The 24,788-nt window shown below is 37.6% G+C and overlaps 1 protein-coding gene across 3 annotated transcripts; it reads left to right on the top strand.

The window, feature by feature from the left end:
• Nucleotides 1-287: 287 nt before the first annotated feature.
• Nucleotides 288-24,252, top strand: LOC121416773. Of its 3 annotated transcripts, none has more exons than XM_041610255.1 (7): nt 292-383; nt 5,189-5,339; nt 13,634-14,083; nt 16,682-16,803; nt 19,066-19,139; nt 21,393-21,561; nt 22,766-24,252. In XM_041610255.1, the coding sequence occupies exons 2-6, from the start codon at nt 5,252-5,254 to the stop codon at nt 21,559-21,561; spliced, it is 903 nt and encodes a 300-aa protein (XP_041466189.1). In that variant the 5' UTR covers nt 292-383; nt 5,189-5,251; the 3' UTR covers nt 22,766-24,252. The 3 variants fall into 3 exon arrangements, with proteins under 3 accessions (XP_041466196.1, XP_041466189.1, XP_041466182.1); XM_041610248.1 differs by lacking the exon at nt 292-383 and adding an exon at nt 2,224-2,548; XM_041610262.1 differs by lacking the exon at nt 5,189-5,339 and having other exon boundaries at nt 288-383.
• Nucleotides 24,253-24,788: the final 536 nt, after the last annotated feature.

Raw genomic sequence — 24,788 nt, 5'->3', positions numbered from 1 at the left:
GATTGGACGAAATGGTAATTGGACCATGTGGATAGTGGACCAACTGATGGTAGACGAAATGACATTAGACCATGTGGGTATTGGACTAAATGGCAGTGGACGAAATGGCAATAAACCGATTTGAACCGCCCCATCCACGTTTCTTTGCCTTGGGGGGCCGGGGGAGAAGACTTTTTTGGGAAATCCCCATGACCGATGACGCATCATACCAAAGATCGTACGTACGTGCATTGCGCATGCCGCGCCCATCCCAACTCCTGAATGTTGCCTGACGTATCGCGCGTAGCCGTGGAACGGCAAGCTAAGTGCAACTGTGACTGAGATTTGCGAGCGAGCTCATTATTCAGATCGGACTTCACAGTTCATGAGTAAAACTTGTATCGGTGAGTTATTTTTCAATTTGTATTAACTTAGTCTTAGAGGATATATGGTATGATATTATCGTGCAAATCACCTCTCTTCTTCTGTCCTATCGTGAAGTTAGCTCGAGTTGTATGACATTACATCGCGCAACTATGGTTCTGTACACTCATTCAATGCACAAGGCTATGATATAACCTTGTTCTCACTTATAATTATATCTCCATGTGTGGCAAAATAAGAGTGGCAATGTTTGGCTTATTTTCTCTTTTTATTTGGGGCAAATGCTTGATTTTTTTACACTGACAGTCTCCATTACACCTATTATTCATACAACTTGACTCTTATTTAAATTTGATTCTTTCAATTATTTTTTTCTTAATTCAAATAGAGATCAAAAAATGAAAATTTTCTTGCCATATTACTTTCCACCAATAGAGGGCGTACCAAAAAATATGCCCCAAATTCAAGTTTTTGAGCGCTCTGGTGAATACAAATATTATTCACAAGTTACTAATGAAAAATAAATTGCAACTGTATGGAAATTAGTAATTTTGGTCACAAAAGCTGATATTTTAATGATTTTTTAAAGTGTGTGCTCTGTACAACATTGGCATACCATAGTCCTACCTGTACCTGTAGATTCCCCACAGGCAGGGTGGTAGCAGTTAACAAGTGGTTCTGTACAGGTAACCGGGATTTAGCTCCTGTGCATTTTCAACTATTATATCACGAAACTGTGTTTTTTCGGAGGCTACGCGTGTAAATGAAGTGCGTGCACCAATAATACTAATAGTAGTAGCCTTCATGGAAAGCTGACTGTCACCAGCAGTAGTGCAGCTACAGACAAGCACGGACAAAATAAACGGCAGTGCAGTGAATGGATTGTTGAATAGTGTGGCAGAGTGATTGATAGGGTAATTATAGTAGTACCGGTACCACTGCTTGTACCATTTTGCTGGTTATATCCCCTTTAGTGTCCTGAAATTAATTGAATCCCCTGCAGAATATTAGTGGACATGGTGTGGTGGACTAGTCAACGTTCTCGCCAATCCCCTCCCCCATGATAAAGTCACAAACATCCCATCATTTTCATCTACATTGCCCAAGACCCCCCCCCCCTTTATTCTTTCTTTCTCCTTCACACAAATCAATTTCAAATGATATTTTATTTCAAATCGTAGTTGTTAAGCAGTACAACAAATTCATAAAGCATTCACAGTGATGATTAAAAACATTTCTCAGGACCGTGACAGGTGCGCTCATTATTCAATTGGCAGGCCATGAGCAATAAAGAACAATACATATAAAATACACTGTATATACGTATCAGTCACATTAAAAAGATGAGTTGTAATGATAACATATGTGAATGAATATTACTTATGAAAATTATAACAGATTCAATGAATATCTAAAAAAAAAACATTCAAACTGAATTAGTTTTGGATCCCATCTAATTCTGGAAGACTCGGATCCCCAGATCAAGGATTTTGATGCCATGTGCGATTTGTTTCCTGAATGTGGTCGTTGCGAGCGCTAGTGCAGTGATACAGAACTTGGTAGGCACACCGTCGCGAAATTAATCAATACTTTCAAAAGATCGATGTAGAGATCAAGACTTTGGAAATTATGGAGTAAAATCGGAATATAATTTTTTATGTGAATAAATCATTATGCTGTAAATAAATGAGTTGGACATTATGTCAATCCATTCCTTTGGCTTTGTCATTATCAACGTGATCTTTGAATAATTTTCTCAATTCGCTCGATCTACGGGAGTGTCAGAAAAGCATTCAATGAATTCATGTAGTCGATGTAGCCACGATGTAGCAAAGGCTGGGACGAGATGAAATTGAAATCCGATCGAATATTGATATTATTTTTGACACTTTATTTTTGACAAAATAAGTGATATCAACTAAAATTCGTAATAATCTAACAATTACATTGCCCAACACAGTAACCTACGTTGACTACAGTATTTCGAACCCCAGACGAAATTCAATTTCATTGGTTTACTAGTTGACCGGTGGTATTACGACTCGTGTATATTCATTAGGAAGACGTTCCTCACTAATATATAATTCAGCCCAGATGTCAGAAGACCCTGGCTCGCGCCAGGCCTTATTCGGAAATACCTCGCTTTGCTCGGGAAGCAGCCGCCAGGGCCTCAACAAGAGGCTAGGTAATTATAGACCAAAAGCTTTGGTCTGTGTTACATGTATATTGGTTGTTTTGCTGAACTCCTTTGTACAGCCAGGTCCAGGGACTCAAAAGTCTCAACATGCTCAATGGCAAAAATAGTACTAGACAAGTTTTAAAAAACCTGATAAAACCACTTTGTAATTATTACTAACGTACATAACCTAGGCCTATTCGTAGTATTAAATTATGGCTATGACTTGAGTGCCGTAATGATATTTGGACTAATTTCTTACCCTAAATTTCCGCCTTGAAACTGGCCATATAAATCAATATCTTCATTTTGAGATTCCAATTGTTCGTTGGACTGTGTAAGCTGCCATCTTCTTAGTTCTGAAAATCATGACAGACTCCACCCACAGAAATGAAAATGCTATTTTTTCCTTTTAAGTTTTTTTTTTCTGTTTTGGTGCATTTAAGGCCAAAATGGAATAGGCCTATTAATCTTAATTTTGGTCCAGTTTTTTTATATATTATTGTAGTACGGGGTTCTTATAATTTCACATTCCTAGTGCTGCTCACTCTTCATGCACAGAGACAGCCCAGTGGTTCCTTTATACTACATTATGTAATAAAGACAAAAATTGAAGAGCCCCGTCAGGTTTTTTTCAATGGTTAACCCCCTGATGGCGGCTGCATGATCGCAAGCCGTCTACGTTCGAGAAATGAAAATCGTAAAAGATATAGGACTACATAGGTCTAATTGAGCTGTTTAAATTCACTCCTTGCAAAAATGCTCTAGTTATACAGAAGAGGAAGAATTTGCAAGAGAAAGATGACATTAAATGTAAAAATAACAGAATGCAAAAACCAAGAGCTGAGAAGTCTGTAATGTATTATTATATGTAAAATCCAGTGCACTTGATCCACTGTGATCTGAATTTTAAATAAATTGTATGAGCATTCCCATTTCCAGTTCCCACTTAAAATTTAAAGAATTAAACTTTTGAATAGTTGTATGAATACTGAAATTGAAATGAAAATTCCAGTGAATCTTTAGCTTCTGTGTAGGAAATGTAGAAATAAAAAAAAAGTCAATTTAAAATCGTAATGATGGTATCATCAGCTGTGATTTTAACTTTTTATAAATTGAAGCAAATTTGGAGTTATCTCCGGCCAATGAGTTTGCAGCAAAGGAGACATCTGATCTTATTCTAAATTCTCAGCATATTTGTTGAACATCAGTAAATACCATGTGGAACTTTCATTCAGTTTCGTATATAATGCAAAATGTGAATTTGATTTGAAGACATTAGAACATATCGGATCATGCAGTATGTGCCAGGCTTAGGACAGCTTTTGTGAAATGCTAATTTTGTGTGATTGCCCCCCCCCCCCCCCCCCCCCCCCCCCCGGCTTTTGACAAGTGCATGTCAACTGCGGTGCAATTTTTCTTGCAGTGTCATTATTAAATTTAATGTATTTTTAGATGTACTGACCTTATTATTAATGCAGATTTTCAAACTTTGCATGGCATGGCAGAAAACATTAGCATGTGTCTAGGGTGCTTGTCGAGCTCTTGATGTGTGTACCGGTAGGCCAATATTTTCTTCTAAAAACCTGTGTGATCGCTCATATTGATAATTGATACATACATGTATGGCAACTTTCCAAAATTGTAGCATCGTGTGATATTTCCCATTGTTTGTCTTGTCTTTCTAACATTTGATGACACAAACAAAGTGTTGATTTTTACAGCAAAGAGCATAAATTTTATTAGTTCATAAGTTCTTTAGGAAATTGCTTGAGTAATCGAGATTAAGTATCCGAACTCACATCTTTTAACAAAAGCAGTGATTTAATATATATCAGTTAACATTGTGACCGCGGAATACAAGCAACCAACATGTGTGTTAACAATTCCCCAATTATTTAACTGTATATTTTTTTACTCAAAAGCTTGATAGCCGAAATCAAGCACATGAACCCATGATATTTTTTTTTGCATTTTAGGAATGTTTAGGTGCTAAAATAACTTGGTTCAAAATATGATGAAAATACATATGGATATTACATGTATGTGGGGGCTCATCAGTGCAATTTTGTGTACAAAAATGCTTAGATAGCCCAGAAAACTAAAAAAAGAAACACTTGATATTTCTCATTTATTGCGATGTTAAACTAGCTTATCAAATGTTGGAGATTCAGGCAGTAAATTGTGTAAAGTAGCCCCAAATTGTAAAAATTTTTTTTGTTTGTGAAAATGACATGTATTTTATTTAACTTTAAAAAAGATTAATGTTGAACATGACTGGATGAATGAGGAGATTTTGCTTCATTTAGTTTATTACCAATTAAGAGTGTATGCTATATATAGTGACTAGCTTCAGTTGAATAGCTTTTATTCAGAAAAGGCACCATTATACTGTAAATGGTCTCATTTTTTCAGAACTTTTAATCTTTCATATCATATTCTATGTGTGATTGTTACATGTAGCTTTAGTTGCAAATCATAATCTGCAAACAGCTTTTCTGTGACATGTATGTTTCATGTGCATTTATTGTTTTCCTTGCAAGCTTTTTAGAAATATCACCTGCTATTAGACGCAATGTTGACAGCCCTAACCCGTAAAGCCAATGTTCTAAACCATTGCCCCATCCCTCTTAACTTTACCCATTGCAGTGAATAACAGCAGACGCATTTAGAGGACTTGCTCTTCCGATTGGATTGACCTTAATTTGCTGAATGAACAGTGGAAAAAGCGCACATAGTGCCCCGGACGATTCTCAGACTGGTAATCCTTCTGTACATCAGATCAACGTCATGGAAGCAGGTCTGATATCCCTATTTATGCAATTTTTTTTTTAATGTAATAATTTTTCAAGCTTTTGAAATTTTTTTTGATGTAAACAGTTCAAATCAGTAACAAAGACAGTCTGTAGTTCTGAATAAAACTTTTAGAAATCAGGGACTCAGTTTTAAGGGGAGCGAGAGCAATTGCTCGCCAGTGCTCCCCTCAATACATTTCTGGTAGCGCGATTTAACCAACAACCCGCCACCCACATATGAGAGCTGTAAACGCAATTTTACTCACAGATAAAAGGCCCTTTCATTTGACGTCTTGCAGTGGCATCGTAATCGTGTTTCTGAGTTTTGAACAAGCACAGTACAAACCCACATACTCTCCCAACAGCAAAGGCTATATTTTGCCCTGGAAGCACGTTTTTTTTTTTTAAAGATTTTTACTTTATTCAGAGAAAGAATAACGAAGTAACATGCTGTTGATATTTCTTTGTATTTCATCACATATTAACGATTAGCTGATGGAATGAAATGGGGAAACAAGGTTAGAAATGTTTACACATAAGTACATAGGGTGCATGGGGGATTTGGGAAGTGACTAGTGAATTGATGACTGATCTGTGATCATATTGTTCTCATCATCCTGCGTGACTGCCTAAGATATCAACGAGACAAGCTTCATATTCTAATATTTTGAAAATATTCCTCATAATTAGCCGATTAGTTCAAGTTTTAGCCAAGATTCCTTGTCTGTTGGTTCTAAGCTGACGTTTTTTATGCCCCCGCAGACGAAGTCTGGAGGGGGCATTAAGCATAATGCCTGTCTGTCTGTCCATCCTCTCCGCCTACTTGGTTTCCTCGCAATTACTCGAAAAACATTTAATGGATTTTAAAAAATTTTGGTGTGTAGGCAGATGACACCAAAATACAGGCTAAGTACGAATTCTGAGTCTGCAGTTCAAAGGTTACAACTCATTAAAGGACAAGTCTACCCCAACAAAAACTCGATTTGAATAAAAAGAGAAAAATTCAACAAACATAGCACTGAAAATTTCGTCAAACTCGGATGTAAAATAAAAAAGTTATGGCATTTTAAACTTTCGCTTATTTTCAACAAAATAGTTATATGAACGAGCCAGTTACACCCAAATGAGAGAGTTGATGACATCACTCACTCACTATTTCTTTTGTATTTTATTATATGAAATATGAAATATTTTTATTTTCTCGTCATTGTCATGTGAAATGAAGTTTCATTCCTCCTTGAACACGTGGAATTCCAATAACGTTTTGTGCGTCAGGCAAGGAGGTCCTAATCGTCAAATTCGTAGAAATTGATATATTGTATAATTCAAACAATAAAAAACAAAAGAAATAGTGAGTGAGTGACGTCATCGACTCTCTCATTTGGATGTAGCTGGCTCGTTCATATAACCATTTTGTTAAAAATATGCGAAACTTTGAAATGGCATAACTTATTTTACATCCAATTTTGATGAAATTTTCAGCATTGTGCTTGTCTGATTTTTCTCTATTGATTCAAATCAACATTTTTCAGAGGTGGACTTGACCTTTAAATATGCGAGTTGGTTTCTGTGCAATAACTCAAATAATTATTAATGGATTATAAAAAATTTAGTGTGTAGGTAGTGATACCAAAATACAGGCTAAGTTTGAATTCGGAGTCCGCAGGTCACAGCTCATTAGATATGCGAGTTGGTTTCCATGCAATAACTTAAAAAATATTGAATGGATTTAAACAAAATTTGGTGTGCTATTGCAAAAAAAACAACAACAACTGGATCTAGAGAAAACATGGGCAATCTCGTCAGTCAGCAAGAAAGAAAGAAAGAAATACTTCGTAAAAACATCAAGTAACCCATCGTAAGCACTTGTATCTCACAAATCTAAGTCAGAAAATGTTATTCATTGTTTGAACTACTTACATATATGAACAATTGTATATACATGTAGGGTTTCGGGTTATAACTTTCAACCTTTTTAAAATCACATAACAAAGTTTGTCATTAGCTCTTGCATTGTTTTCTGTGCTCAGTGGGGTGCTCAGCCGGTGAGCAAAGGCATGATGTGACGTCACACGAATTGGCCCACTTTCGATGCAGAGTTTTCATGCTCATGGAAGAGGCTATTTGTGGGCATTTCAGTTGAAGACATCAAGAAGCCAGAAGATTTTTGTGATTTAATATGTCGATGAGCAGGTCATAAAAGACTAGCAGCAATTACCCGTGGCAGCACAGGGGGTAGGAGTCATTTTTCTTTATCAAAGTGTGTGGGGGGGAGGGGAGGGGGTGACATTCTTGTATGTTCAGCTAGACTGCCTATTTACACTGAAAGCCGAGCAGTTTATTGATGAAATATATTTAGACAACTGATTTATAGCAGACTTCTCTTTCAATATAGATAGGAGGTTCAATTAAGTTAAGCATCTTGGGTTGAACTGCAGGAAGAACTTCAATAATCATTACAGAGTGAAATCCAAATCTAACTATAAAATGGAAAAATGTATTAGAACACGGTGTATTCAGTAAGCAGTCAAGAGGCAATTATTGTGATATAGAAATGTTATGATTACATGTATTGGGTCGGAAATAAATATGTAAGTACATTGCACATGTACCTTACAATGCACATTAGACTGCAGTTGTTTGTAATTTTTAAATTAAAGGTTGCTCAATCATATATAAGTATGGCAGGATGTCGAAAAGAAGTGAGAGTGAGAGAAAGGGGGGGGGGGGTGATAAAATGAGTGAGACAGAAACAGTGGTGGGAAAAATGAGTCAGACAGACAGTGAGGAAAATGAGAGACAGAGAATGGGAAAAATGAGAGAGAGAGGGGAAAATGAATGACAGAGAGACAGAGGGGAAAATGAAAGAGACCCACACGGGAAAATGAATGAGAGAGAGAGATAGTGGGGAAAATGAGAGAGACATGCAGTGGGAAAATCAGAGAGAGAGATGAAGAGAGAGAAAAGATTTTTAGATGTTAATTGTGATAAAAAGATAAGATTTGTATGGCTTACATAGGCATTTAATTTTTTTTTTAATGGTTTTAGATATTTTTTTTTACTGGTGGATCAAATAGTTATGCATTGAAATAATTGATAAAAATCTTAGAAAGTACACTGTAAATGTAGTATGGAATTATTGTGTCTTTTAAAAGTTATATGGGCATCTTCACTGATTATAATTTCATTCAAATAGGCAAGATATGCTACAACAGTATACAGATGAAAAGATCATAATATTTGAGATGGCATAATGCATAAGGTCCCGTATGTCTGTTATACACGGTATTGGCTGTTGAAGCGATAAACCATTTTTACACTGTATTATTCATATCTACATTTTTAATAAACATCTACATATGTACAACAGAGTTTTGTAGAATACATGTCAAACAAAATATGTGTAGCAAAAAAAATGCCAGTGTTGCCAATTTGCAGAAGAAAATCTGCTCAAATTTGCCTTTGAATAAAAGGGTTAATAGCAAATCTATTTAAGACAATTTTAATTTTGGGTTTTGGAACTTAGCACTGAGTTGATTATCTGACTCAACCAAACAACTTCATCATATGTTGGAATTTAGATTTACTGCGGCATCAATCATTCAATATAAATATTACATTTTACGTCAAAATACTAACCATGCACTGTTCAACTGTGTACAACAGAGCACTGGCACAGTTTTGGAGCGTTGAGTAGCAGGTAGCCCAATCTGTTAAAATATAGGATTAAATACAAAGGATGTGTTAATGAAACTGGGCAGAAACATTAGATGTAGACCCTCACCCCCCAGCAAACCCCCAGTCAACACTTGTTTTCAAAAAGCCAAGTCAGAATAGGGTTAACATCTTTGTGACAACTGCCCACATTTTGTACGGTAACCACTGAGGACATATCGGCCGATTACGGTATGTTGTTTATGTTTCAGCAGCGCTACACATGCATATATACATGCAGCCAGCGCATGAGTGTAAGTACGTACCGTATACCGTGCTTTGTATTTCGCTGACCCGAGAGAGGTAAAAGGGACTGGGAATTTCGAAGCTATACTCAGGGCGGCGAAAAGGAATGCCAAAAAGTTACGAATTGTCAAAAAACTTTAAATAATGCGACCAAAATACCACAAACAACCCCCGTCATGACAATCTGTGAACAATTTAACCATGTTTAGAAAAAATTCCAGCTCCATTGAGTGGAAAACCACGGAGAAAACGTGCTTCAAACAAACGGAAGGACACACAAGATTAGCCAAATTATAGTAAGGATGTAGGCTTTGCTTGGATACCAAATTTATGGTTATTTATTTTCTTCTTATATATCAACTTTAAAACTTTTAGGAACGCTATTTATTGCTCCCCTCACAGAAAACTGAGTCCCTGAGAAATGTGTTAACCCAAGGAGTTCCTGGGAGAGGGACATAATCCCCCCAAACATCTTTTGCATGGGTTGCATGCATTAACTAAATTTCATTTAATCAATTTTTATTCCAAATAAAATAATATTGCAACTGCAATCCTGAGATTATAAATTGGCTGTAAATCTATTGAGAAGACCTATGGATAAATGTGTGTTGCATGCTGCTCCACAGGACTACATACCCTACCCATGAGGTTTACCTGCTGCTTGCTCTCTGGCATGACAAACCATGATGTAATATTTGTTCACTACTTTTTATTCCAATATCATCTAAAAAAGTTCAGGTATAGTTGTAAATACACTTAAAGGAAGAAATACAGCATTCCTCTCATGTCTTCTGAAACAGTTATTTTTTTTCTACATTCAACAAAGTTACATGTAATTTGCCCTGTAGCAACTTTGTTCTAACAGTAGTGTTCAATATATTTAATAATAATAATAATAGCGGCATATTTACCCAGGGTAGCCACTTCAGTTCCGAAAACTGTTCTCCCAGCGGGCCCTGCTATTATTACCCCGGCTTTAGCACGGCTACCTTGATCGGGCGCTCGAGCATTCGAGGAATTTCTTCCTACCGGGTACCCATTCACCTCACCTGGGTCGAGTGCAGCACAATGTGGATAAGTTCCTTGCTGAAGGAAATTACGCCATGGCTGGGATTCGAACCCACGACCCTCTGTTTCAAAGTCCAAAGACTAATCCACTGGGCCACAACGCTCCATATTTCATCTTGTGCAAGTGTGATTCACAATGAACCACATGCAGGGCTCAAATTAAGAATTCAAGGGGGAGGGGGGGAGGCCATATTGTAAATGGGCACTTTAAGGGATGGTCCAGGCTGAAAATATTTATATCTAAATAAATAGTGTAAAATTCACAGAGCAAAATGCTGAAAATTTGATCAAAATGGATAGCAGATAGTGAAGTTATTGAATTTTGAAGTTTATCAATATTTTGTGAAAACAGATATATGCACATCATCATGAATATTCATTAGGTGGGCTAATGATGTCACATCCTCACTTTCCCTCTGATGTTATCACATAAAATCATAAATGTTTCATTTTTGTCTCAGAAGCAGATTGAGACTCTAGGCGCTGCTTTTCTAATGGCGGCGGTGTCAACACCAAATCTTAACCTAAGGTTTTAAAAGTTTTGAAATGTCATCATATGTGGACCTAGTTCATGAAACGTAGACATAAGGTTAATCAAGTATTGCTGAACATCCTGCTTGAGTTTTGAGTCACATTACCAAGGTCAAAGGTCATTTAGGGTTAATGAATTTTGGCCAAATGGGGGGTATTTGTTGAATTACCATCATAACTTTAAAAGTTTATTGATCTGATTCATGTTTCAGGTCACATGATCAAGGTCAAAGGTTATTTAAGGTCAATGAACTTTGGCCAAGTTGGGGGTATTTGGTGAATTACCATCATAACTTTTAAAGTTTATCGGTCTAGTCCATGCAACTTGGAAATACATGTAAGAGTAATCAAGTATCACTGAACATTCTTTGAAAATTTCAGGTCTCATGACCAAGGTCAAATGTCAATAAACTTTGGCCATGTTGGGGGTATCTGTTGAATTACCATCATAACTTTGAAAGTTTGTGGATCTGAAACTTAGACATAAGAGTAATCAAGTATCACTGAACATCCTGTGCAAGTTTCAGGTCACATGACCAAGGTCAAAGGTCATTTAAGGTCAATGAACTTTGGCCATGTTGGGGGTATTTGTTGAATTACCACATAACTCTGTGTTTTGGTCTAGTTCATAAAACTTGGACATTATTGAATTCTATAGTCTTCACATCATAATGGTCTAAAGGCATGCATGTTCAGATATAAACTTAAAAATTTGAATAGTTACATGCCTTTTTTGGGCGGGGGATTAATGAAAACTATAACTTTTATACCATGTTTACATAAATACATAGCCTGTATACACATGTAAAATACACAGTTTCAATGATGACACCGTCTTCGAATTGGTTGCCATTTGATTTGAAGATAGTTGTGTCATTTGACACAATAATATTTGACAAGGAAATATGCCTTATTTTTTTTGTTTTTGCAAAGTCTGCTGTGTTTATTTAAATTTGAAGCAGGAAGAATAGTCAAGCATCACACATCCTTTTCCTGTAAAACATGAGTTAAGTTCTTGGGCAAAAGGCTGAATTCAAGTATTAATTTCAGAGCAGAGTTATAGATTTTCATACAACTGTACACTAAAAAATAGTGTTAATTCATGATGATGATGGAAAGGATAATGATAATTATAGTGATTGTGATAATTTTGAGAAGAAGGAGAAGGGGGAGAAAGAGGTGATAAATAATGATAGCTTGAACAATGATAATTTTTTATTAATACTTTTTTTGGTTTAAATCATATTTATTTCTACCTCATATCACATGTAAGAATGAATATAACATGACATCATTAAAACATAATTGTTTCAAGTTTACGGATAAACCTTTTAACATGGTAAGAATTGGAATATATATGAATTTCAAATGTAAACTTAGAATCAATCTGCTCACATTTCTTTAAGAACTTATAATCACGAAGGGATTAATACAGAACAGAATCCGGGTACAACAACAACAGCAAAAATCTGAATTACGTAAATACACTTATAATCTGTATATAAAACTCAAGTTTTTCAAGATTATTTTTTCCTCCCTCGTTTACCATACTCTTCAATCAAACTGATTAATGAGGAAGTTATATTAATTAAAAAAAAACATACACACAATGATGATGATGAAAACGATAGCCATAAAACAGAAGAAAACACAGTTTGGAAGCTGATATTTTTATTATTAGTCTGGACCCTCTAATTATTACATGTACTGACTGCATGTAGAATCTGTGAAAGAAGAAGAAGAAGGAAGAGAAGAAGAGGATGAGAGGATAAGGAGGAGGAGAAGAGGGAGGGGGAGGAGGAGGTGATAATGATAGCTTGTGCAATGTTGATGTAAATGATAGCCATAAAGCAGAAGAAAACACAGTTGGGAATTTGAATTTTTTTATAAGGCTCGACCCTCTAATTATGTAGTAAATGCATGTAGAATCTGTGAAATAAGAGGAAGAAGAAGAGATGGAGGGGAAGAAGATGGAAAGGAGGAGAGGAGAAGGAGGAAGAGAAGAGGGAGGAGGAGGAGGAGAAGGAGGAGGAGGAGGAGGAGGAGGAGGAGAAGAAGAAGAAGGAGAAGAAGAAGAAGAAGAAGAAGAAGAAGAAGAAGAAGAAGAAGAAGAAGAAGAAGGAGGAGAAGAAGAAGAAGAGGAGGAGAGGATAGAGAGGAGGAGAAGGGGGAGGAGGAGGTGATAATGATAGCTTGTGCAATGTTGATGAAAATTATTTGAAAAATAGTGTTAAATCATGATGATGATGATGGAAATTATTATTATTATTATAGTGTTATAGTATTATGATAATTATATTGATTGTGATCATTTTGAGAAGAAGGTGAAGGGGGAGGAATAGCTTGTACAATGTTAATGATGATGATGAAAATGATAGCCATAAAATAGAAGAAAACACAGTTGGGAATTTGATTATTTCTTTATTAGGCTGAACCCTCTGATTAATAATTATGTACTGACTGCATGTAGAATCTGTGAAATAAGAAGAAGAGAAGGAGGGGAAGAAGAAGATGGAAAGGAGGAGAAGGAGGAAGAGGAGGAAGAGATGATAATGATAGCTTGTACAATGATAATGATGAAAATGAAAGCCATAAAACAGAAGAAAACACAGTTGGGAAGTTGATACTTTTATTATTAGTCTGGACCTTCTAATGAATACATATGTACTAACTGCATATAGAATCTATGGTAAGATTGGTTGTCTTCCTCCAAGTAAGCCATCTGACTTTTGTCTTGCAGGAACCAAAGACACCAAACCAGCAGGCGATGGACTAGGTGATTACGTCCCGGCAAATACAGAAGATACGAAGATGGATGAGAACAAAGGAGGAGGCAGCAAGGATCAAGCAAATAAAAATGAACTGAACATGCAGTCTATGAGCTCTGCTAAGGTGGGTGATGAGAAAGGAGGAAAGAACAATGGAGGAGATGCACAGACAGGAAGAGCAGATGAAGGGAAACTCGATGATGAAAAAGGCTGCTGTGTCCCATGCGAAAAATTCTGGGTCCGATACAAAGAACCTATCTTGATCGCCAGTATTGTTGTTCTCGCCTTCTTTTTGGGCCTCTTTGTCATCTTATTTGGTGTTGCACAATGCAAACTCAATAAACTTCAAAAGTCTGAGGTAACAGGAGATACCACACCAATGCCAGGGACGCCAAGTAAGACACCAATGCCAGGGACGCCAGGTAAGACACCAATGCCCAGGGACGCCTGGGTCCCGCGACACAAAGCTTAGCGATTAATCGTGCGCTTGATTTTCACGATTGATAATACATTGTAGTCAATGCAATTAATCATAGAAAAATGTTCTACGGTCTTTGCTAAGGTTTGTGTTACGGGCCCCAGGTAAGAATCTAGTTTCTTGTTTGTATGAAAGGTAGATCCATGCCAGGGTAGTGTTTCATAAAGCTGTCCGTAAAGTTACGAACTATTTTACATACGACTGGAACATGTTCTTATACATAAGTCAGCTACATAGGGATGTATCATAGCACAAGAAAGGGTCAATAGTCGTGCGTAAATAGGGATATATCATATAGCACAAGTTCATGCGTAGTTCTACAATATTGTGTAAATTAGCCTTGATTTTAAAGACTTTTTCATGGAATCCATGTTTGCTTCAAATGAACACATGATTATCGGGTTAAGTAATAACACATCTCTAATTCCTTATACTTTTTTTTGCAATTCTAAGTTTTAGGGTTAAAGCAAAAACTCCTTTAATTTGTCTTTAATCAATGAAAGAAATTTGGCACTCCCAGGCAAATATCCCCTATAGCATTTGTTCATATATTTTTTTGTCTCGCCCACCAGAGGTGAAGGCGAGACTTAGGGATCCAAATGTTGTCCGTTGTTTGTTGTCCGTTCGTCAAAAACCTAATGACTCATAACTCCACAACCATTAGTTGCTTTTCAACCAAACTTGGATGGTAGATGGACTTGTGGGACCTGCATCTAATGTTGCAGTCTGAGGTCACATGATAAGGTCAAAGGTAATTTTCAGGTCAACGTTAAAGTTTACATGCAAGACTCTCATATGGCACCTAACTCTGCAACCGTAAGTCGCTTTTCAACGAAACTTGGATGGTAGATGGACTTAAGGGACCTGCATGTAATGCTGCAGTCGGAGGTCACATGGTAAGGTCAGAGGTCATTTTCTGTTCAAAGTCAAAGCTTACGACTCTCTTATGACACCTTACACCTAACTGCAACCGTAGGTCACTGTTCAACCAAACTTGGATGGTAGATGGACTTAGGGGACCTGCATGTAATGCTGCAGTCAGAGGTCACATGGTAAGGTCAAAGGTCATTTTCAGGTCAATGTTAAAGTTTACAAGCAAGACTCTCTTAAACTCCGCAACCGTATGTCGCTTTTCTACCAAACTTGGATGGTACATGTAGATGGACTTGGGGGACCTGCATGTTATGCTGCAGTCTGAGGTCACATGGTAAGGTCAAAGGTCATTTTCAGGTCAAAGTTAAAGCTTACATGCAAGACTCTCTTACGACACCTAACTCCGCAACCATTGATCACTTTTCAACCAAGCTTGGATGGTAGATAGACTTGGGGGACCTGCACGTTATGCTGCAGTCGGAGGTCACATGGTAAGGTCAAAGGTCATTTTCTGGTCAACGTTAAAGCTTACATGCAAGACTCTATGACAAGTGTCATTCCATCCCATTCATTTCACAATGAACTTTCGATATAATTCTGTTGCGTACCCTCGTAAATCACAATATTTCTGGTAATTTTCGTAAGTGGGCGAGACACAAAATCGCTTTTGCCTTGTTTGAACTTCAATGTTTGCTCAGTTAAGGCCTTTCATCTCCATTTAGCAATACTGGACCTAACAAAGATTAATCTGGAAGCATTTCATGCAAGGACTTGTCAGACGTTTCATCAGACAAATCCTGTGTTATCCGACAGTAACTGTAGTAACAGTGCCTATCAGCCAATCAAAATCTAGGATAGATATCAGATCTGACAACATGTCAGACAAAGCTGTTGTTGAAATGCTCCCCTGATCAACCTTAACTCTATGGAAATCCAAAGATGTCATTATTTTTTTTCTACCGGAAATTTGCACAATGTCTGTTGTAAACAAAGAGAAGCACAGTGAATTTTCAAGAATACGATGGGTGTATGAATATACGTTGTACATCATATCTAGAAAATATTTTGAACAAACTCCCATTTTAGATGTTGATGTTGCTGGCCGTCCATAGTTGTGGCTGATCGGATTGATCGCAACTCTTTGTAAGGCAGGGCCCTGGTACACGTGTCCCATTCTGAGCCATACGATATATAAAATGTGCAATCCAAATATACAAAATATGAATGTAGCATAATATTAAAACTATTTGTCAAATGACTTGAGAAGAGAATGCAGCAATGCAGCATACTATTTGCATTTCATGTACATGTGTGGAGAGAAAAAGCTTTCAACAATGTTCTATACAGTCCTACGTATGTAAAAAAATGGCTACAGATATCTTGTGTATCAGACATAAAAAGGGGAGCAAGTTGCAGTGCCATACTGGGCCCCGTTGCATCAAAGTTACTATTATAGTAACTTTGCCATCCAATTGGTAACTACCATGGTAATGCGGGTCAATAGCCAATCATAATCAGGGATTCCATGCAAGTTACCATGATGGTGACTTTTATGCAACACGATCCAGGAGAGTTATTCCTTGTGAACTGAAGTGAGAATTGCTGAGGCTTACGATATATACTCTTATAATACTGTTATTAATATTTTCCTTCATAATTCGTCTTGCAGCTCCCAGCCCTCCTGGTGCTATCATCGCAGGTATCATCAGGACAGCAGAGAATTACACAAAGGCATTGGAGAACAGCTCATCTCTGGACTTCAAAAAATTAGAAAACAAATTCATTGCTGCGGTAAGGACTCCAAAAAATACTGGTTCATACTTTTTTGTCGTGAATATTGCTCAGGTTTCTGTTCTTGCATTGGAATTTCAGTTTGATATGCTTGGGGGTCTGTAAGGTTGAGTGTGTTATGTGCATTCTTCTCCATCAAAAGATTTTCAGCTTGGCCTGATCTTCAAAGTAAACTGAAATATAAATACTAGAAAACGCTGTAGTCATGTTAGCCACATGCATGTAGAAGTCGACCATGCACATTTGGGGCATAGTTTATAAAGATTAGGCTAAGCAGAAATAATTTTTATGTTGACAGACATGCAGGAATCCAGAGATGCCAACCCTCCCGATTTCATCGGGAGGCTCCCGAAAATTCATCCCAACTCCCGCCCTTACGATTACCATCCTTATCCTCCCGAAATTACGATTTTTTTGCATTGATCAAATTGGATTGGAAGGACATGTATCGTCTGCTAACTTTAGCATGTAGTAACTCCATTACGTTCGCTGCTACTAAATTCTGTGTGAAAAGTAGACAAATAAGGAGCAGCGAAAAGCTGGTGCATGTGATATGCCCAACGGGAATCCACTGTGCACCAGGCCGGTAGGCCCGGCTAGCTTCGCGAGGCGTGTGCGCTCGCGGCCACTGGATTTGTCGAGTCGTGCGGTGGAATATCGGTGTGTGATTTCGGCGTATTGATGGGTTGATATTGACATGAAATGGCGGAAAATCAACAAAAGAAGACCAAGAAATGGTCTCAGAAGTATAAGACTGAATACAGTCTCCAGTACCTGTGTGTTCGGAAGTCGGAAAGAGGAATTTACCATGCATTTTGCGCAATTTGCAGCGTGGACATTTCAGTTTAGCAGGGAGGTCGTGATGATAATTCGGAAGCACTTTCGTTCGGGAGCAAACGGCATAGGCCTACGGACATTGCGATGACAAGATCTTCGAGCTCCACTAGTACCCTGTTGTCTTTATTTCACCAAGCAAGGGACCAGCACTGAGCTTTTCTTTACTGGATTTATAGTGGAACATAACCTGCCTATAGCCGATAATGATAATTCATCCTTATTATTGTTGTTGAACAGGTACTTCTTTTGTCCCCTCATTTTTTATAAATAACATGTGAAAATGCATATTTGATATTTTTAATGTTAAAAAAGTGGGAACAATGTTTATTTCAAAACATGTGAAATGCCCCAAAATAAGGGTCAGATTGCACCAGAGAGCATCTAGAAACCCAGAGCTTCTGGACCCCGGCCGCAAGGGTCGAGCGCTCTGCGCTCGAGATGTGCGCTACGCGCACATAATTTGGTGGCGGTTGCAAATCCTCCCTAATTCTGATTTCCAAAAGTTGGCATCTCTGCAGGAATCCTCGGCCTGGTTGACCCTCAGTCTTGTAGGAAGGCAATAATATACTTTCAGGTCAAGCCGTGGAAGGAGGGGAGTCGGGATGGCTTCTGAAATCATATTGATTCAAGCACATTAAAATCACCATCTGATTGTGATTTTTTTTGCGTGGTCAACACCCCAACTTCTGGCTCAGCCCCCCCCCTGCACTTTCAAAACCGTTCCATGGCCCTTGACCTGTGAAAACGAGTGGCCATCTTGTCCTGCAGTACCTTTTTATTTTTAAGTACTGAACAGTAAAGCCATATATAGCCATACAACCAGCTCATGTTGCATGTTGAATGGTTATCTATCAGCCTCCAATGCCATATCTAGTAATGTTTGATCCAGAGACCGTTACCCATATGTTAGTCAAGCATGCTAAGGGGGAAGCTACTTCTGTTTCTTTAATTCCCACCGTAGAGGAAGAATCACAAATGCATTATCCCCGTTACCCGGTAACACATTGAACTGCGAGGTTATCTACATCAGAATACTGGATGTTCGGCAGTTTTCGGTGCTTTGCTCAATACGCTCTTGTACTGCATAGGCAAGCCGTGCAGACCGAAATATACATTTTTAATGCATTGTTTAAAAAAAAACTATATAGGATGGGGGGTCGGGTGTCCGGACACTTAATATTTTTGAAGCCATCTTTTTTGTCTTTGGATTACAATAAAAATATGAACTCAATAATTGTAATCATCTTCTATTATGTTCTCTATAATATTTCCTAACATTCGTACCAAACATTTATGAAACTTCGCTTGTAAATTTTTCCAAATGACTTTCTAAAACTGATCGTCCGGACACACAACCTGTCCGGACACACCACAACTGGGTATACCGTTTGATAATAATGAGCATTATCCAATTCTTGTTTTAAGGTGATGGATTTTTATGCGAAGAACCCAGCCACGTACATACCATACTATGAAAGGACTATCGTGAAGGAATTTATGTGAGTATATTTTCAGCCCTGTAGACCTCATGCATATGACATAGGAATAAGTGTGAACACAGTTATCAGAGATGTGCCAGCTGCTGATCACCAGTAACATGTAATTTCAGCATCTGGATATCAATATTTGGTCCATTCTTTACTGCGTGCATTTTGTAATTTCCATTGCACGGTGACCGTGCATTTTTTATTTTTCCATTGCACGGTAAGCGCGCTAGCGCTCCCTCATTATAATCATGTGTATGTCTACTTGTGTGTGTGTGTGTATGTGTGACTGTGCGCACTCGACTCATATCCATGAAGCAATGCGCGTCACAAAACAATGAAAGCAAAGGGCTGATGAGCTGTCGATACATGGTGTAATCCACCGACTAGCAATAATTTTTTATCAGAGAAAAGGGGTTGATGGAAATAGGCCAACCTAATCTTTATCTTTTTTATTCCTTTATTACATTTTTAAAAACTTTGTAACTGATATGAGTTATATAAAACAATAATGAATGTAGATATTTGTGCAATGGAAAGAATATTTACATTCGATGAAAGATTAAAAGTTCCATTCAACTTGGCTAACGCCTCGTTGAATGGAACTTTACATCTTTCATCTCATGAAAATATTCTTCCCATTGCACGCATACACATTCATTATTTGTATACCATTGTGTGTTGAATTAAAAAAAAAATCTTCTTCAAGGTCTCAAACATTCAGTCAGTGAAAGAAAGAAATGTTTGTGATGGAATATTTGGTAAGACTTCCTGCAGTAATATATCCTAATATACTTATTAGAAATTTATGAGTGAAAGAAACAAAAATATGTACAATAGCACGTAAGATGACAACTTGTATCCGAACAGCATCAAGGTTTTTTTTTTGCTTCTTCACATCCATTTTACCAGTCGGCATTGCATTGAAATTACATTCCTTTTAATCGTTGTAATCCATAAATGGCGCAAATTTCGGCAAAGTGTGACTTCTAATTTTACTGAAAATCCATTTTACCAGTCGGCATTGCATTGAAATTACATTCCTTTTAATCGTTGTAATCCATAAATGGCGCAAATTTCGGCAAAGTGTGACTTCTAATTTTACTGAAAATCATAGTATTCTACAGCTGAAGAGTATAGAGAAAGACTGAAGAATAGTTTCAGTCATTGAATAGAGTGATAAATAATGTTCTTAGAATCCCAATTTCATTTTGATAAATAAAAACATATGGAGTACCGAAGCGATGACATCAGTTGCCATGGTGTCATGGCAGCCTCAGGGGCAGTTTCATAAAGCTGTTCGCAAGTTAGGAGCGACCTCAAGAACGACTGGTGATCCTTTATTATACCACATGAAAGGTTTCCCAGTCGTTCCCAAAGTCGCTCCTAACCCACGAACAGCTTTACAAAATGGCCCCTGGGCTCCCTGTTCTGACTCTCAGAATGATGGTAACAACCAGGGACAAAACACACATCACCATTTTCGCAAGTACAAATGTGTATAGACGATCAGGCAGCTGTGGCTCAATTAAGAACCAGCCGGTTCGTTGTTTGGACATGACGTTACACTTCGGTACTCTATTAAAGGTAAAATAGATCCCGGGGGGGGGGGCACTTACATTACGATTGGCGGATTGGATACCATGGCATGCGCGACCAAAAAAACACGTAAAAAGGATGTCTTTTTCAAGATAGGGCACGTTATGTAATAAGGGTGTCAAATACACTTAAATAATAAAAAAAGGGTATCTATTTCGCTAGGAAATTTATGTGTTTAGGGTCAAATTTGCGAGAGTATAAACAATCAAGACTAAATTGTTTTATAAAGGATGTACTTTTTGCCCCAGGGGTCAACACTACGTGTTTAGAGTATACGATTAGTGCGAGTTGGGCTGTACTAAACCCAATGATGTAGGTAAAGGTAAAACCGTCGTCCGTGTTTGAAATATCACTGTACTTGTTTAGGGGTACAATTCAGGGAATATTTGCCAATAGTATCGTTTTGTTTCCAATACGTGTTAAGGGTAGGATTGTACATGCCAATCCTTGTTAAGGGGTGCATTTTCAGAATATGGAAAATACGTGTTTAGGGTACTTTTGGGGATCTCATGGTCGCGCATGGTATCCACTCTTGAATGGAAGTGCCATCCCCCCCCATAGGGTTAGGGTTAAGGGGCCCTGATCATTTTCCATGCAAACCAGCCATAAAGTATAAATCAAATCAAAGTGAGTGAATTTTCATTTCATGTCTCTCTTTCTGACTCATAGAAAAGAGGGTTTGCAAGCGAATGTGAACTTTGAAATACATTTCACCCAACTGGATAACGATAATAGCTCTCCACCCGATGCGCACTCGGTACTCTCTAACGCCCTCCAGTCTCCGCAGGAGTTTGGCCAGATTAGAATTCTCGGTGGAAATGTGGATTTCCAAACCTAAGTGAGTATTCCAGATTGAAGGGATGTGGGGAGGGGGAAAGGTAGTTTTAAGAAAGATTGCTCTTGAGCCATCTCCGAACTGTCTTCTCAGTTGGTGGGGTATGGGAAAAATTGTCATAGGCCTGGGGTCTGTTTCATAAAGCTGTTCGTAAGTTAAGAGCAACTTTAAGAATGACTGGTGATCCTTTTTACGCTTTAAACCATCGCCAATGAATCTACCATTTACCACAAGAAAGGATCACCAGTCGTTCTTAAAGTCGCTTTTAACTTTTAATACGAACAGCTTTATGAAACACTTACCTGTACTCTGGTTGAGCTATTTCAGACCAACATATACTCCTATATATAAGTGGGCAAGACACAAAATTGCTTTTGCCTCGTTTTAAAGTATTTAGCTTTCCATATCTTTAACAATGGTTTCGACAATGGTTTAAGTTAAACTAGACTTCAGATTACAGGCATTGTACTTTCAAGTAAAAGCTAATAATAGGACAAGGATTTTTTTGATGGAGCTGTGGACAAATGTATTACAATTTATGAGATTACAATTAGTGAACAGTCATATGATTTTTTTTCTTATTACTTGGGCTATTAATTAGGAGCATCTCTCTGACTCGAATCCCACCCCCAAGCTCCTCACCACAGCGGCGAATCCAGGTGTGAAGGGGACGCTTATCCCCTATACAGTTTGAAATTCACCAAGGAGTTTGCCAACATTTCCTCCATTTTCCGAAATTGCTCTTTTCACCCAATCGTTTTCAAAATCTCTCTGAGGGCATCATCTGATATCATGTTCTGTGTTGATTGTATCTTTAGCTTTTTGAAATCCACTCATCTCCCATTCGGTGGATTGGCTCTGGGTTAGGGATTTTCGGGAAATAGAGCCTTCTATGTCTGGCTACATGTAGAGCCGAAAGAGGGCATGTAGCATTTAAAATCTGAATATTATGCTGTAGGGTATTAGTGAAAGGAAATTAACGATTTTTCTACTTTTACATGCTAGAATATTTGATTTGATTTCTATATTTCTGGAAGAATCGTAATCATATGTTTCATTGAGATAGATAGATAGTTTATTTGGTAAAACTCATACAACATGGTGGCCAAGCCAAATAGTGTTGCATTTACATATAAATCAATACATTAAAAATGGAATACATGTCATTATATCTCATTGTATCTCTACCGCTCTTTCTCTTATGCAGCCTGTTCCTGAAAACCATCTGTGCCAGAATTATTTCATCAGTCCTCAATATGGAGAGTCCACCAAGAATAAAGCAGATGAAATGTAAATGTTCTAAAATATGCAGTGGTGGTAAAAAGTTAGTGAACCCCCCTAGAAAATGAACATATTTTAAGTGTTTAAGTTCTGCCATGATTTAGATATTTAATTGTGAAGAAATATTACATTCAATAAAGTTTGTTTCTCTGGGCTCTCTGAACATTGTAGTATTGTTGTCTCCATTCGATACTCAGCATGGAGGAGTGCTTTTTCCGTTGGAGTTTACTATTTGTTAGCACCACTGTAATTACCATTTGTTGAATAAGATCTGAAGGAATACAAAACCCAAGTTACAATATTTTTATATTGTAAAATTTTTAAATTCTCTGTTCATGATTTAATGACATCAGCGTCATCCACACGGCGGGAGAAAGGGAGAATGATCACTCAAAATCTATAAATTTGCACCCTTCATATCACTTTTCATCTGTTTCGTATAGATGGTTGGTTGGTTATCTATGGTCTATTTTTCAAATAAGGCCTGTTTGAGAATTAATCTCTGAGCCTACGTGTCACAGACATTTAAAAAAAATATGCAGTACAAATAAATGGGATGCCTTTCTTGCCTGTTAGTCTTTATGGTCCATGTTCTGAAGCCTGGCTTAATTTTAATACACCATGGGCTCTGTTGCACAAAAGTTATTATAATATTTACTTTGCCATCCGATGTTTATCCCCTGAAATCCTTGATTCTGATTGGCTGATACGCATCGTTACCATGGCAGTTACCATTGGATGGCAAAGTTACTGTAAAAGTAACTTTCATGCAACGTAGCCCAGTAGGGTGCTTCATAAAGCTGTTCGTAAAAGCGACTTTAAGAACGACTGGTGAACATTTCTTAGGCGCGAAGTAATCACCAATGAACATATTACCACAAGAAAGGATCACCAGTCGTCCTTAAAGTCGCTCTTAATGTACGAACAGCCTCATGAAACGGCCCGCTGGTCTAACTCTGTACTAACATTACAGGAAGCCAAAAGTGTCAATTTTTTTGGCTAACGATGTTTGTTTCTTATGTTCTCTTTGCTTTTTCATTATGCCTTAATGGTGAAGAAAACTAATTCCCTTTTTTATTATTCCCAGACATTTATGAATGATCTGAATAACTGATGAGCTGATAACTAAACCTGCACTGTTATAGATTTATGCCACTTTTGGCTAGCCATAGTTGAACTGCAACTTTAAACCAGGGATGAAATCAAAAGTTCTGAATGGCTCATACTCTCAAGTTCAGTTTTACTAATATTATGGGAAGCCAAAAATGTCAGAATAATGTTAACATTGTATGTTTCTTAAGTTTACTTTGCTCTTTCTAAAGTTTAGTTTGCTCTTTCAGGGCTCGAATTAAGAATTTAAAGGGGCAAGGCCATTTTTTAATAGGGCACTTAAGGGAAAGGGCAGGCAGTTTTCACTTTATGGGACATCCAAGGCCACCAAGAAAAGGGCATCAATAATAAATGCACTTTTCAATGGGGCACATGCACTGGATTACCGCAGGGCACCAAGGCCACAGCAAAAAAGGGCAGTTATTTTGGCCTTAAGTCTACAAATATTTGAAAGGGCATCAAGGCCATTTCTGAGGGCATCTAAGGCCATGGCCTTGGATTAATTCGAGCCCTGCTCTTTCCTATTAAGTTTACTTTGCTCTTTCCTAAAGTATTTCATGGTGAATACAACTATCTTTATGATTCCCAGACAGTTAAGATTGATTTAAGAGTCAAATGAGCTGATAAATTGAAACCTTACTGTCTAGATGAGTTTGTCACAATCAGCTCTCCATAATTAAACTAATGTTAGACCAGAGTTTAATTGAAACTCCAACTTCAGAATACCGGCCAATAAGACAACTCATTTATTTAAAAAAAATGCATCTCAAGTAGTAATAGTGATGTCACTAGGAGTACATTCTCCCGTATCAGACTTTACATGTAAAGTTAATTGTTAT

The sequence above is a fragment of the Lytechinus variegatus genome, chromosome 1 (assembly GCF_018143015.1).
Source record: "Lytechinus variegatus isolate NC3 chromosome 1, Lvar_3.0, whole genome shotgun sequence".
Lineage (NCBI taxonomy): Eukaryota > Metazoa > Echinodermata > Echinoidea > Temnopleuroida > Toxopneustidae > Lytechinus > Lytechinus variegatus.
Note: the sequence above shows the minus strand (reverse complement) of the source record. Positions and strands in the feature narration are given on the sequence as shown.